The sequence below is a fragment of the Fusarium proliferatum genome (genome assembly GCF_900067095.1).
Source record: "Fusarium proliferatum ET1 genome assembly, contig: FPRO_scaffold008, whole genome shotgun sequence".
NCBI classification, from domain to species: domain Eukaryota; kingdom Fungi; phylum Ascomycota; class Sordariomycetes; order Hypocreales; family Nectriaceae; genus Fusarium; species Fusarium proliferatum.
In genome coordinates, this window is record NW_022194797.1 from 1,497,861 (window position 1) to 1,510,198 (window position 12,338).

The 12,338-nt window shown below is 50.0% G+C and overlaps 4 protein-coding genes across 4 annotated transcripts; 2 read left to right on the forward strand and 2 right to left on the reverse strand.

Annotated features, from left to right (window-relative positions):
- Positions 1-820: 820 nt before the first annotated feature.
- Positions 821-2,243, forward strand: FPRO_14270 (uncharacterized protein; the record flags this gene model as incomplete). The annotated part of the gene is made up of 6 exons (XM_031219276.1): positions 821-958; positions 1,010-1,137; positions 1,192-1,291; positions 1,343-1,484; positions 1,537-1,745; positions 1,803-2,243. 6 exons carry the CDS (start codon positions 821-823, stop codon positions 2,241-2,243), a joined length of 1,158 nt encoding a protein of 385 aa, XP_031085051.1.
- A 461-nt stretch (positions 2,244-2,704) lies between these two features.
- On the reverse strand, positions 2,705-4,014 carry FPRO_14271 (uncharacterized protein; the record flags this gene model as incomplete). The annotated part of the gene is made up of 2 exons (XM_031219277.1): positions 2,705-3,054; positions 4,008-4,014. 2 exons carry the CDS (start codon positions 4,012-4,014, stop codon positions 2,705-2,707), a joined length of 357 nt encoding a protein of 118 aa, XP_031085052.1.
- A 1,860-nt stretch (positions 4,015-5,874) lies between these two features.
- Positions 5,875-7,386, forward strand: FPRO_14272 (uncharacterized protein; the record flags this gene model as incomplete). Its single annotated transcript, XM_031219278.1, has 1 exon — positions 5,875-7,386. The coding sequence occupies one exon, from the start codon at positions 5,875-5,877 to the stop codon at positions 7,384-7,386; it is 1,512 nt and encodes a 503-aa protein (XP_031085053.1).
- A 1,204-nt stretch (positions 7,387-8,590) lies between these two features.
- Positions 8,591-9,424, reverse strand: FPRO_14273 (related to the plant PR-1 class of pathogen related proteins; the record flags this gene model as incomplete). Its single annotated transcript, XM_031219279.1, has 2 exons — positions 8,591-8,612; positions 8,667-9,424. The coding sequence occupies 2 exons, from the start codon at positions 9,422-9,424 to the stop codon at positions 8,591-8,593; spliced, it is 780 nt and encodes a 259-aa protein (XP_031085054.1).
- Between the last annotated feature and the right edge of the window lie 2,914 nt (positions 9,425-12,338).

Here is a 12,338-nt window from a genome sequence, read left to right on the forward strand (position 1 = left end):
AGAGCCATCAGCATCGATTTGTAGGAGGCCTACCGAGGCTTCCGAAGGCCAGTGGGTATTGGGACCTTTTGTCTCGTGAATAGACCGAATGCTAAGAACGAAGAAGAAATGATCGTCGAAGTGAGGTGTTGTCAGAAGTGGAAATCGGATCTGAGACTGTAACAGAGCATCTCTAACATCTCCCCAGATGTCGAGGTAGCATCGACAGCGCCACCTCTGATTTCACTGAGATATTGTAAGCATGCCGCCAAAAGAGAACATCTCAAACAAATTACAGTAGGTCGAAGGAATATGGTTATTTCTCATTACGTGCGTGGCGTTCTCAACCGTAGCTTGCCGTATCACAGGCTTTACTGTTCAACTCTTGGCGCGTCATTTTCTTCACGAGCTAGCCAGACTTTGCCCTGCCACTGCTTAGTGTCAGGTACGGCTCGGTCCCCAATATTCCCAGCTATCCCCGAGCACCATCCAACTGAACATTGCATGTCTAGCATGGCCAGGGGAGGCAAGAAACCCAGGTCCTGTCCCAGATGACAAAATGAATTAGGTAAACTTGCTCTAACTTAGCAGGCCATCAGAGAAGTTGTTTATGACACCTTTTGCTAAGACTTCTTGGCGGCATGTGCAGACGAATCTCAGGGGTGCAGATTCTGGGAAGCTTGTGATTCAGTGGAAAGGAAAAATGTTCTGTGCATACAGGCCCCTAGTCTACCTGCTTACTTATGGGGCGAAGTGTCCAGGACCCGGGCCCATGGGCCGCTGATCTTTGTTCTTTCTCTCTTCTTTCCTTTTGCTTCTGATACCTTTGTTGGTTCTGAAGATGTCAGACCCTGTTGTCGAAGGTTGGACGCTGTATGCGGTCGGCGTCGCTTCGACAATCCTCAGGTTTTATGCTCGTATGAGAGTGGATGGCTTGAGAAGTCTTCAGGCTGAAGATTATCTCATGGCCATTTCTATTGTGAGTTCCCATCAAGCACTGTGGTCACTGGTTGGATATTGACTTGATCAGGCCTTTTACACAATACAGACAACCCTTGCATACAACATCGGGATCCTTGCCCATGGTCTCGCAAACAATGGAATGACGGATGCTCAGCGAGCGGCATTGCTACCTAGCGATCCAGAATATGACTTCAGGTTCGTGGTTTAGTATCATCCATCATCCGACAAGTTACTTACTGAAATGTCCAGGATAATTGGCTCCAAGATCCAGGTTGCCGGCTGGACCATATACTCTGCTCTTATTTGGTCCTTGAAGTTGTCCATGTTATACTTCTACACTCGTCTGACGGTAAGAAATGACCCAAACTAATCACAAAGAAACTCATCTAACATTGACCAGACGGGGCTTGGCCGACCTTATCGCATCCGGATATACGTGGGTTTTGGCCTTGTCATCGGCACTTTCATCGCGACCATGATAGCCATATTTGCTGGCTGTCGGCCTTTTCACAAGTACTGGCAGATCAACCCGGGTCCTGGTAGTGAGTATTACAGTCTTGATACCACAGGTGTTGTGCTGACCCTTGATTCTAGACTCGTGTCAACCGGCCATCTCCAAGCCCATTGTTTGGGTCTCATTTGCAGCCAATATATCAACTGATATCTATCTTATCGCAATTCCACTCCCCATGCTTTGGGGATCGAGCTTGAAAATGATCAAGAAGATAGCTTCTACGATTGTGCTTGGAGCCGGTATCTTTGTACTCGTCTGCGCAACCTTGAAGAGTGTTTTCGTCCTTGTGGTACGTCCCCTGGTAGAGCTGGTTTCTCTAGTACTATAACCTAACTTCTGCATGTAGGATCCCGTTCATGGAGCCGAGCTCGCCGGAAGCTGGGGCACTCGCGAAGCCTTTGTCGCCGTAATGACAACTAACCTGCCGATCCTCTTTCCGCTCTTCAGGGTCTGGCTCACGCCAATCTTCGGAAGTGTCTTGCGCTCCTCTCACAAGACGTCCTATCAATATCCTTCCGGGTTTCAGACAATTGGCGGAGGAGGACGTAGCGGCAAAAGCAACGACCCAAGCCGACGAGGACCACCGACCGCGAACCCCATATCGGCGAATCTGTCGTTCAATAACAGTGAGGAACGGATCGTCAAGGCAGAAGTCCACCGTATGAATGACTTGACGGATTATAGCGCGTCCAAAGGGATTATCGTTTCGAATGTGGTTGAAGTAATTCATGAAGACAAGAAAGGCGGTAGTAGTAGGAGCAGAGAAGGCTCTGAAGGGTCGTGGTAGGAACAAGTTCAATACATGCGAATATAAAGGTAATAAGATACAGTATGCCAAGACGGCTTGATACTATTACAGGATAATGAGACATGTCCCAAAGGAGGCAAGGAAACTCAGGACCTTGACCTGAAACGAAGAATATTAGGTAAATCTAGCCTAGACTCAGAGCACTCTTTGCTAAGTTTATTTGGGCATCCTCTTTTTAGGTCTTAAGTTTTCCTACTCCCTGGGGCATGGTGCCGATTTACCAAAGGGTCAGGTCACATTTGATAGCGTGTGTTCTTGCTTTCATCAGCAAAGGTGGACTTCTTGAATTGTTTGCCTATCATAAGATTACAGGAACAGATGCCATTTACCTGAGTTCGACCAAGTTGCAGCAGAATCGGAACCATGTCATAGAACTTCATTGTAACTTGGCCTTGATGCCGTAGCTACATGGTGGAGCGTCGTTAGAGATTGATGCCTTATTAACACCCCCTATCCCATGAGCGCCAAGCGCCTTCAACCTTAAAGTTACCAGCAGGTTCCAACTCTCTAATGTGCTTGTAGTAGAGAAGGCTAGTACCAGGGCTTCCACCATCATGGGCGTAGGAACGGCACGTTGTCCCGTCTCCAACAGCAGCCCATCCGGCCTTGCAAGCGGCCAAATCGGCCTTGAGGCGTCGAGAGAAATGGCCAGGATCATTCTTTCCCAAGATACTGCACTGAGCGCAGCTCGAATGTGAAGATCCTGAGCTTGAGGTAGCGGCGGCAGCCTTGCACTCGGCCAGCTCAGACTTGAGATTAGTCTCACGCACGAGGAAAGCTTCTTTGGCCTCTGTATCAGTATTAAATAAAAGGATTAGGCTCAATGAAGAGGTCGTCGATCTCAACCTTGATAATGTAGGTGATATGTGATCCGGTGAGATCTTTTCCATCAGGCTTTGAGACAATGCATTTCATGGAGGGAGGGTGGTATGAGCAGGCTCGACGCCAGTCGTCTGATAGAGGGCAGCGCAGTACTTGGCGGAGGCAATCTTACCGAGTGGTGCCTGTGAGATACATGTCGCACACGACATAGTCTCTGGTAATTGTCTCGCGACGACCACCAGTCCTTGCCCAGTACATATCCCAGGACTGAATACATAGAGTTCGGGGATTTCAGCCCCGTCGTAGATCACTGCATGTTTGGCTAGATTGAGATTGCCGAGTCAGATGGGGCGAATCGGATGCCAGATCTGGAGACACGGGATTTGCGCGGAAGGACGATCAAAGACATGCATTTCCCCATCGGCCACTTAGAAGTGGCGGAATGGGATACAATGCGGGTTGGCCCATCGGACCGTTGCAATCCAGCCGCAAGTAGGCCGACTGTCACGAGGTATTCAGGCATTGGCCAGTTCACATCCAGTAGTTGACCGGGCAGGCAAGACATGGAGTTAAGAAATGCTGAGAATTGAAAGGTATCTGGTAGGGATCAAGCTGTTTTGCTGACAGATGTGCAGCTAGACTTTTGCTACTGCTCCGGTGACTCGCTCACCTTGACAAGAAAACTCTGTCTCCTGAGAGCTCGTCGACAAGGTCTCATGTATACTGAGTTACACAAGCTAGGTACATAGTATCGCGTTCACTCAGCCTTTGGATGTAAACAAAGCTGTCCTCTGTGGTAAGATAATCGTGAGCTCTGATTTTCAAAACTGTAGAGAACACCATAGGAGAAATTCGATGGTTGAGAACAGTTACCAATTCAATGGCAACTGAGATATATTGCAGAGAAGAGACAAGACTTACCGGGCATAGTTTTGGATCGGAAAACAGATGGTTGATCTCGGATGAAACCTTGACTCTGTTACTCTAGCAGAGCTTGGAAAGGTTGCTCATGACATGCCTAACACTTTATCTTATGGTCAACAATTACTTGCTGGTCCTTCTCTACATCCTGCTCCGAGGATCTTATCTGCATTTACTCACACCTCGCAGAACATCAATGTGACTTCTAAAGGAGCAATCAACCAGCATCTTTCAATACTCTCGTGGATTCACAGCTGCATTGCCATGCCGCAAGCTGAGTGTGAAGCGAGTACGCACCAAGGGTTTCAATTGAAGAAGGGTAACAAAGTACATAATTATCTATGCTCATTTCGAGTGAACAAGCATCGTTTCATAGCTCGGCTTCTCTCATGACACGGGCATCTTGCTCATCACATCTTCGCGGTAATGGTCTGATGTGGCTGTAAAGAACTGGCGCGCGATGCAGTTGGCACGGGATGTATTGGAGCGCCCGAAGTGCCGAGGTTGCAAAAAGCATGCCTTGACACCGCAAGTTCAAGTTCGCCGTTGTGTGGTGAAGGGCGCTGTCGCTACGGTGAGTTGTTCAGTTATGATCTGACCTCTCACCTCACCTCACCTCACCTCACCTCGGTATCCAGGTGAGGACGCGCGGACTGCATAAAACCCTGATCCGAAGTTCGGAGTAAGAAAGTGACCAATTGGACCAGAATTAATTGGCTGTCAATTCCATTAGTGTTGGTTCCCCCAAATATAGTGTTTTTTTATCTTGTCCATTCCGTGGGGAGACAAAGTCTGTTCTCTAGAGGCTCTTTTCATCCCGCGCGCTAGCATTGGTTATGCTGCTGCCTACAGGGACGGTACCTGAGTTGACCGCTCATTGAGGTTCAGGGACCTCAGCTTACCCCTGCTTCTTCAGCTCAACGGCATGCATTAGGGGACGGGATTGGGGGAAGTGCAGGTCATGGGACCTATCGCGTTGAGAGCCGCGGCCATGAGGCTCATGGTGACATGGATCAAGTAGTCACCTGGACATGTCGACTTTTTTACTCTACCCCAAAGAACTTAACTCAACCCCACGATCCTTGGCTTGACCTTCAAGGTGTAGGTGGCCTGAGCCCTGAGCTTGTTTGAAAGGTACCCACTGTAGCTTTAGATATCGCTCCACGATAGGAGGTCTTGATAAGCAGCAATGATGCAAGGCTTTCTGCCGATGACGGCGTGTACAGTGCTGATCAGATTCTGCGGCGTCTGCAGTGTCAGCGCAGTGCAGAGCTGCACAGTGAGGTTGCAATATCAGGGCAGAATTCGAAACAAAGAAAACATGATGAAAATCTCTTTCATCATTCGCCACTAAAGAATTGACATGACAGGCAGCAAGATTCGGGATTGAATCAAGCGTGGATGTGATAAGCTGATAAAAGCTAAACTATGGGGCTCTTTAACGTCACAGGCCCCATAATCTTGGGGCCCTTTGACCTCACCAACAAAACAAAGCCGGTCTCACCGCGGATCCACGGCTCCCACTCCACTAAGTTTTTAGCCACCACCGCCAGAAAAAAAGAAAAGGACAAAATCGATTGAGCAAAGAGTCCACCGAACACGGGGGAACGTTCGAGTTTTCGCTGCCCGAATTTATTCCGGCCTCTCCTTATCTTTTTATCGAAGAAACCACAAAACCCGGCGGTCAGCTTCTGCATTTGAGCGGTGACCTCATTCCTCATAACAACAAAACTTTATCTCCCTCTCCTCCTCTTCACATTCACCCTCTCCTCTTCATACCATCACCTCACACCTTGATACCCTCTTCATTCGCATCTTCCTCCCTCTCATTCCTCCTTCACACACAATCACAATCACAACCGCCAAAATGACACAACGCCTAAAGCTCAACAGCAGCAACCTCTCCGCTATTGCGTCACAGCAGGGAGACCAGAAGGTCAAGGTCCCCTCCTACGACCGCAAGTCCCTCAAGGAGGGCATTGTCCACGTCGGAGTCGGTGGTTTCCACAGAGCCCATTTGGCCGTCTACGTAGACAATCTGCTCGAGAAGCACGGTGAGCGCGATTGGGCCATCTGCGGTATCGGCCTGCGACCCAACGATGCCGCCATGCGCGATGTCCTCAACGCCCAAGACCACCTCTACACAGTCATTGAGCGCTCTGCAAAGGGCAGCTTCGCCGACGTCGTCGGCAGCATCAACTCCTTCATTTTCGCCCCCGATGACCGTGAGGCCGTCATCGCAAAGATGGCTCATCCCGATACACACATTGTTTCTCTCACTATTACTGAGAGTGGCTACTACTACAACGAGAACACCCATCAATTGAAGGACGACCACCCCGACATTCAGCACGATCTCAAGCCCGAGAACGACAACGCCCCCATTAGCACTTTCGGCTTCCTCTACGCCGCTCTGGCCAGACGTCACGCTGAGGGCCGCAAGCCCTTCACCGTCCTGTCATGCGATAACATGCAGAAGAATGGAACCATCACCCGCAATATGCTCACATCTTTCGCCAAGCTCCGCAACCCTGAGCTTGCCAAGTGGATCGACGAGGAGGGTGCTTTCCCCAACGCCATGGTTGATCGCATCACCCCCAGCACCTCTGAGAACGACATCAAGTCGCTCGCTGAGAACTTCGGTATCGAGGATGCTTGGCCCGTTGTCACTGAGCCTTTCATGCAGTGGGTCGTTGAGGACAAGTTCGCGGATGGCCGCCCTCCATTCGAGAAGGTCGGTGTCCAGGTTGTCCATGACGTGCACGACGTCGAGCAGTTCGAGAAGCACAAGCTCCGTCTCCTCAACGCGAGTCACTCCGCCATGGCTTACCCCGGACAGCTTGCTGGCTTCAAGTACGTTCACGAGGTTATGGAGCACCCCATCTACCGCAAATTCGTCTGGCAGATGATGCAGGAGGAGGTCAAGCCTCTTCTCCCCGAGATTCCAGGCGTCGACATCGATCAGTACTGCAACACCCTCATGGAGCGATTCTCCAACCCCACCATCATGGATCAGATTCCCCGTGTCGCTCTCAACGCATCCGGCAAGATCCCCCAGTTCATCATGCCCTCCATCGCCGAGAACATTTGGGTTACTGGCCCCTTCCGCCGCTTGTGTTTCGTCGCTGCTGGCTGGTTCATCTACATCAACGGAGTCGATGACAAGGGCAACACCTTCGAGGTTGACGATCCTATGCGCGAGAAGCTTCAAGCTCTGGCCAAGGAGGGCGGCAAGGATCCCCGCTCTATTCTCAGCGTCCGAGAGCTGTTCGGTGACGATTTGCGAGGCGACCAGCGCTTCCTGGACGAGGTGACCAAGGCCATGGAGCTCATCACCAAGGATGGTGTGATGGAGACCATCCCCAAGTATGTCAACTGAGGGATATCGGCGGCGTTACCTATCTACTTGTTCTGGGCAGGGAAAATTACAGCGAAGCGATGATGATGATCGGTTAATGAATGACTTTGGGATCGTGGGCTAGGGATAGACGCGGGTTTGTATACCGTTCTAGAAGGCACACCTCAGATAGACATAAAGGGTAGATGCCCAAAAAGTTTTAATGATTATGCCATGATTTGATGACGATTCGTTCCATCTCGCTGTGACACTGTTTGATGTTATCCGCCGACGTATTGAAGGCTGATTCATGGTGACAAGGTTGTCCAAAGAAGTAACTGTCATAGGGTATTGGTTTTCGAGGCTGGTCAGCGCAAATCAATTTTCCATAAGAAGGCATCGATCGGCCAGTGAGTCTGTGCCTTGTTTAGTGTTTAGTGTTTAGTGTTTAGTGACGCATCAAGGCGGGAGATGCTATGTCGTCGTTTGAAATTCGTGCTTGCCTCGGATGACGAATGGCAGTCGCGGAACTTGGAGAAAGTAGAACGAGAACTCAGATTAGTATCATTTTGTGTCTGAAATGATGGTTTATTATGCCGGAATCTTGTAGAACTTCTGCTTTTCTGGTGCTGTTGACCAAAGCTGGCGTTGAACAGACTGGGACGAACCTTCCATGGGGACAATTTTCAAGACGATACTGGGAACCAAGCACTGTGGGATTGTGACATGATTCATGAGTTATATGGACTGGAAGAACGAATATTGTTATGAGTTTTTGAAATGATACTTGAGACTCCTTCACTGTAAGAAAATTGTGAAATGAAGGCCAATGATCCTACATCGCACTTGTACCTGCCATACATAAGTGTCGGCTGATAAGGCTCATGTTACAGTATTGCACAAGCACTACTTTACGTCGCTGTTACAGCAAATGTCCCCGTGCTCTTTCGTGGAACATCAATACTCCTTCATTCATTCACTCAACACATCACCAAGAAGCATCGGCGGAGACAAAGTTTATCATGAACGTGAATGCAAAGGTCGTGATTGCGTGAGACAAGTATATACATATTGTCAGTAAACCAAATAATCCGCATAAGAAAACGCGAATGGTTTATTCAAGAAGTGAAATGTGAGTTCATAGCCCTGGTGAGTCGCTCTCATAACTTGAAGTGAAAAAGATACATCAAAAGATCGCTGCCAGCTATCCCGACCCTAAAGCATCCGTCCATAACGGTATTGACATTTAGTAAGGCTTGTCACCGATCCTGTATCATGATTAGTGAGTGTTACATCAATGGCAGAGCGTTATGGGAACTTACATGTTACCGGGCTTCTGGTAACGGGCGACAACCCAAGAGGCACCGGAGCTGTCCTTGGCGACGGCCATACCGACCTTGGTGGTGGTCTTCCAGACGCACTGGGTGTAGTGGCCGAAGGACATGTAGTTGGAGCCGGAGATGGCCTCGCCGTTGTACTGGCTCTTCTCGCTCAGGAAAGCCTCAACAGCAGAAGCGTAGGGGTTGGAGCCGCTGCCCATGTAGAGATTCTCGCCATCGTCACCCCCAGAGTGCTGGAGGCTGCCGAGCTGAGCAAGGTGGTCGGCCCACTCCTGGGCACCGGAGGCAAGAGAGTCGTCCCAAGAGAGAGGCTCGTTACCGACAGCCTTGCGGGCCTCGTTGTGGAGGTCGAGAGCCTTCTGCTGATCAGCGTCGAGGTTGGAAGATCCGGAGCCAGAGTCGGAGCTGGGCTGAGTGGCAGCAGGGGCTTCCTCCTGAGTGGTGACGGGCTCCTCCTCCTCGGGCTCGGGGGCAGCGACGTAGGTGGGCTGGGGAGCAGGGTTCTGCTTGGGCTTCTTGACGACGACGACGGGAGCGGGCTGCTCCTCCTGGACGGGGGCGGCGGGCTGCTCGGGAGCGTAGGTGGCCTGGGGAGCGTTGCCTCCAGCGGTCACGTAGTGAGTGACGTACTCATACTCGGTAACGACCTTGTAGTGCTTGTTGGAGTTGCCCCAGCTGCCGTGGGGAGCGGCCATGGCGCCAGCGGCCACCATGGAAACGATGAAGCTTGAGAAATGCATCTTGATTGAGAGTTTTGTTGTTGTTGTTGTTGTTGGTTAACGTCACCGGGACTGGGCTGTAAAAATTGTTCGAGTTGCTTTAAAAAGAAGGTGTTAAGGAGTGAAAGAATGTAGAATGATCCTTCAAGGATGAATGAGTGGTTTGCCTGTTAAAGGAATGAGTGACAAGACTGAATGAGTCTGGAGAGGAAAAGAAACAGGAGATGGGGGGACGGGAATCAAGGTTATAATATAGTTGTACAGCAATCAGCCAGTGTGATGATCCCATTGGATGAGACATGTCAATGATCCCGACAGTTGGTGTGGTGCCATGTGAAAAACGAAATTCGATGTGCAAGCCTGGGCCTTGGGCCCTGGACAACGAACAACATCGAATTGATTGAAAGAGCGGAGCTCTGTGTTTCAAAGGGATGATGCTCCGATGGGCTGCTTGATCCAGGGGTAAACGGACTAAACTAGCTAGACTAGACCAGGGGTAAAAAGAAAACCGTTGATGGCCTCAGCTTGCCGAACCAATCAATACGAGGTCTCGCAGCTGACACCCGAGTCTCCGGATGGGAAGCTCGGGTTGAGTGTGGGGAGGGATGCCACACTGAAACCCCTCATAACAGTCCTGCAATATTAAATCCTTACCCAGATCTTGCCTGCGTGTTTCGCCTTGACGCGGCAATCAGCCAGCAACGAGACGAGATGACATGCCGCCGGGGCTTGTTCTTGGACCAGGGACTGAACATGCCGGCGCGGTATTTTGACGCCACTAGGCGAGGGCGGCAAAAACTACCATTCGCCCTTCACCGCGGGGGATGGGATGGGACGGGGGAATACGAACGGTACGTGCAGCGCTTTAGTGCATTCTTTGTGATGATGATGAGCGTCAAGGTGCACAAAGCGCATCTAAGACAGCTGGGCATTTGGTGTCGTCCAGTCTCGTCGCACAGACATGGACTATCCTCATCCCCCCCAGGTTTTCTCTAATCACGGGCGACGCCTCCCAATATAAAATAAAGTTACAAGTTCGTAATGTGATCCCCGAGTACAGGGGTCTGCCGACCAGGGCCAGGATGTTTTTCAAGATTGATCGAAATCAGCCTTGAAAATTGGCAGTGATGCAAAACACCCTGCCAAAGCCCAACAAATTCCCCTCAGTCACTCATTTACTTACGTTATTATTCTCCTTCCTTCCATATGCAAGTGAGAAAGGGGGCCGAGACGACCGGTCGAGTTTTGTCAAGGTAAAAAAGTTTGCTAGCTTTTTCTTGACTCGTTTGTTTTGCTGCCTCTGTAACAGGCTAACTGCAGCTACTGCAAGGGACAGATGCACTATATCATTGGTCCACGATGGCTGGCACTCCGCCAAACTTGCAATACATGCCACTATCCGCGCAGTAGAATGTCATCGAACGTGGCCCAAGACCAGCAAAAGAGCAAAGGGGGGGTTTCAACGAGAACAACAAACTCCTCATACAATGGATCCCTCTAGCTGTTGAGCATGTTTTGTTGAAACAGCCATCGGTGTTTTGAGTCTTCTTTGTCGGACCTCGCGGGTGCAGACCGTCATCGAAACAACGCCACAGCGCTTCTCCCTGACGAGAGCCCAATCATCTGCAAGCGCCCTTTGTTTCTCACCGTACGCCAGGCGGTCGATCATAGCAAATGCACGCCTCGCCTCGTGTGCCGACGTTTTTCGCGCAGGTCTCACAGAAGGTCAGTGAGTGACTGCAGTGATCGGCGAAAGGAAATTTCTCGTCTGCCGGTGCTAAAGAACGTTCCTGATGATCGGAAGCTGGCACTGGCACTTGAGGTTGCATCTGCCCAGATGATCCGCTTTGGATGGACGTGCATTTCATGGCCGGTCCGTGTTCAGAAATTCTGCCCTGTAGTCACAGGGGTCCTGTGAAGGCTTATTTCCGATAGGATTCTGGATGACTACGATTCGTCTCGCATTGATATTTGATCATTTCCGAGCCTTGGAACCGGAAGCTGGGATCGTGGCTTGTCAAATTTCACTGTAACAATGAGGTTTCAGCTCCCTCATCCACTGATTCCTCTGCGAGCCACGATTGTTTATCCCTCTGGCCTCTGATCGAGTGGCTTTGTTTCCATCCTGCATGCTGCACTGTGTGCTGTGCCTTGCTTCGCTGTGCTGTGCAAGAACTTGGCGAGCGGGGAATGCCAAGTGGGCTACGCGTAAGCAGACCGACTTTGATGAAACAAGCAGCGACTCATTCAAAGAGACGGTTCTTTGAAGATATTTTCAGACATTCTATCTTATCATATCGTATCGTATCTTGGGTCACACGAAAGAAGACCCAAAGCTAAAAGGCTGCCAAAGCGCTGCCCGTATGCACTAATGACAGAAATAATGGACGAGTCTGGGCTTTTCTGCGCACGAACCAGCAATCTTAAACTTCCCGTATTCCTCTGAAACCGCCACATCAGCTGCCTTCCTAACGAGGCCATGGCTTGCGACTATTGCTTTGTCAGATTGATTAATTTCTGTCGACGCCTCACCTCGCTAGATCCTTGTAGCACGGCATTTTCATCACTATACGACGCTTACAGGGTAAACAACTTTCATGGGGAAGTTTCGCCGTGAATATCCTCGTATGGTTGTGATGCCAGGTCTACGGTCTGAAGAGTAGTTCATGCGACATGTGAAGTTCCGCGATGAATGGCGTGGGTAATCACCTGCGAAACTGTTGAGTTGTTAATAAGAAACGAAGAAACATAGCAGTTTGTCTCAAAGATTCAACCAGATGCTATGCTTACAGGTATTACCAGTAGAAGCAATTCACTCTGGTCCAAACAAGGCTAGAGCGGGCTGTGAAGAGATTTAGATATCCAGGGTAGGTCAATGATTTATTATACAGCCAGCATCCATTGTCAGAGTTGCAATCCAATACAATTAATAAAT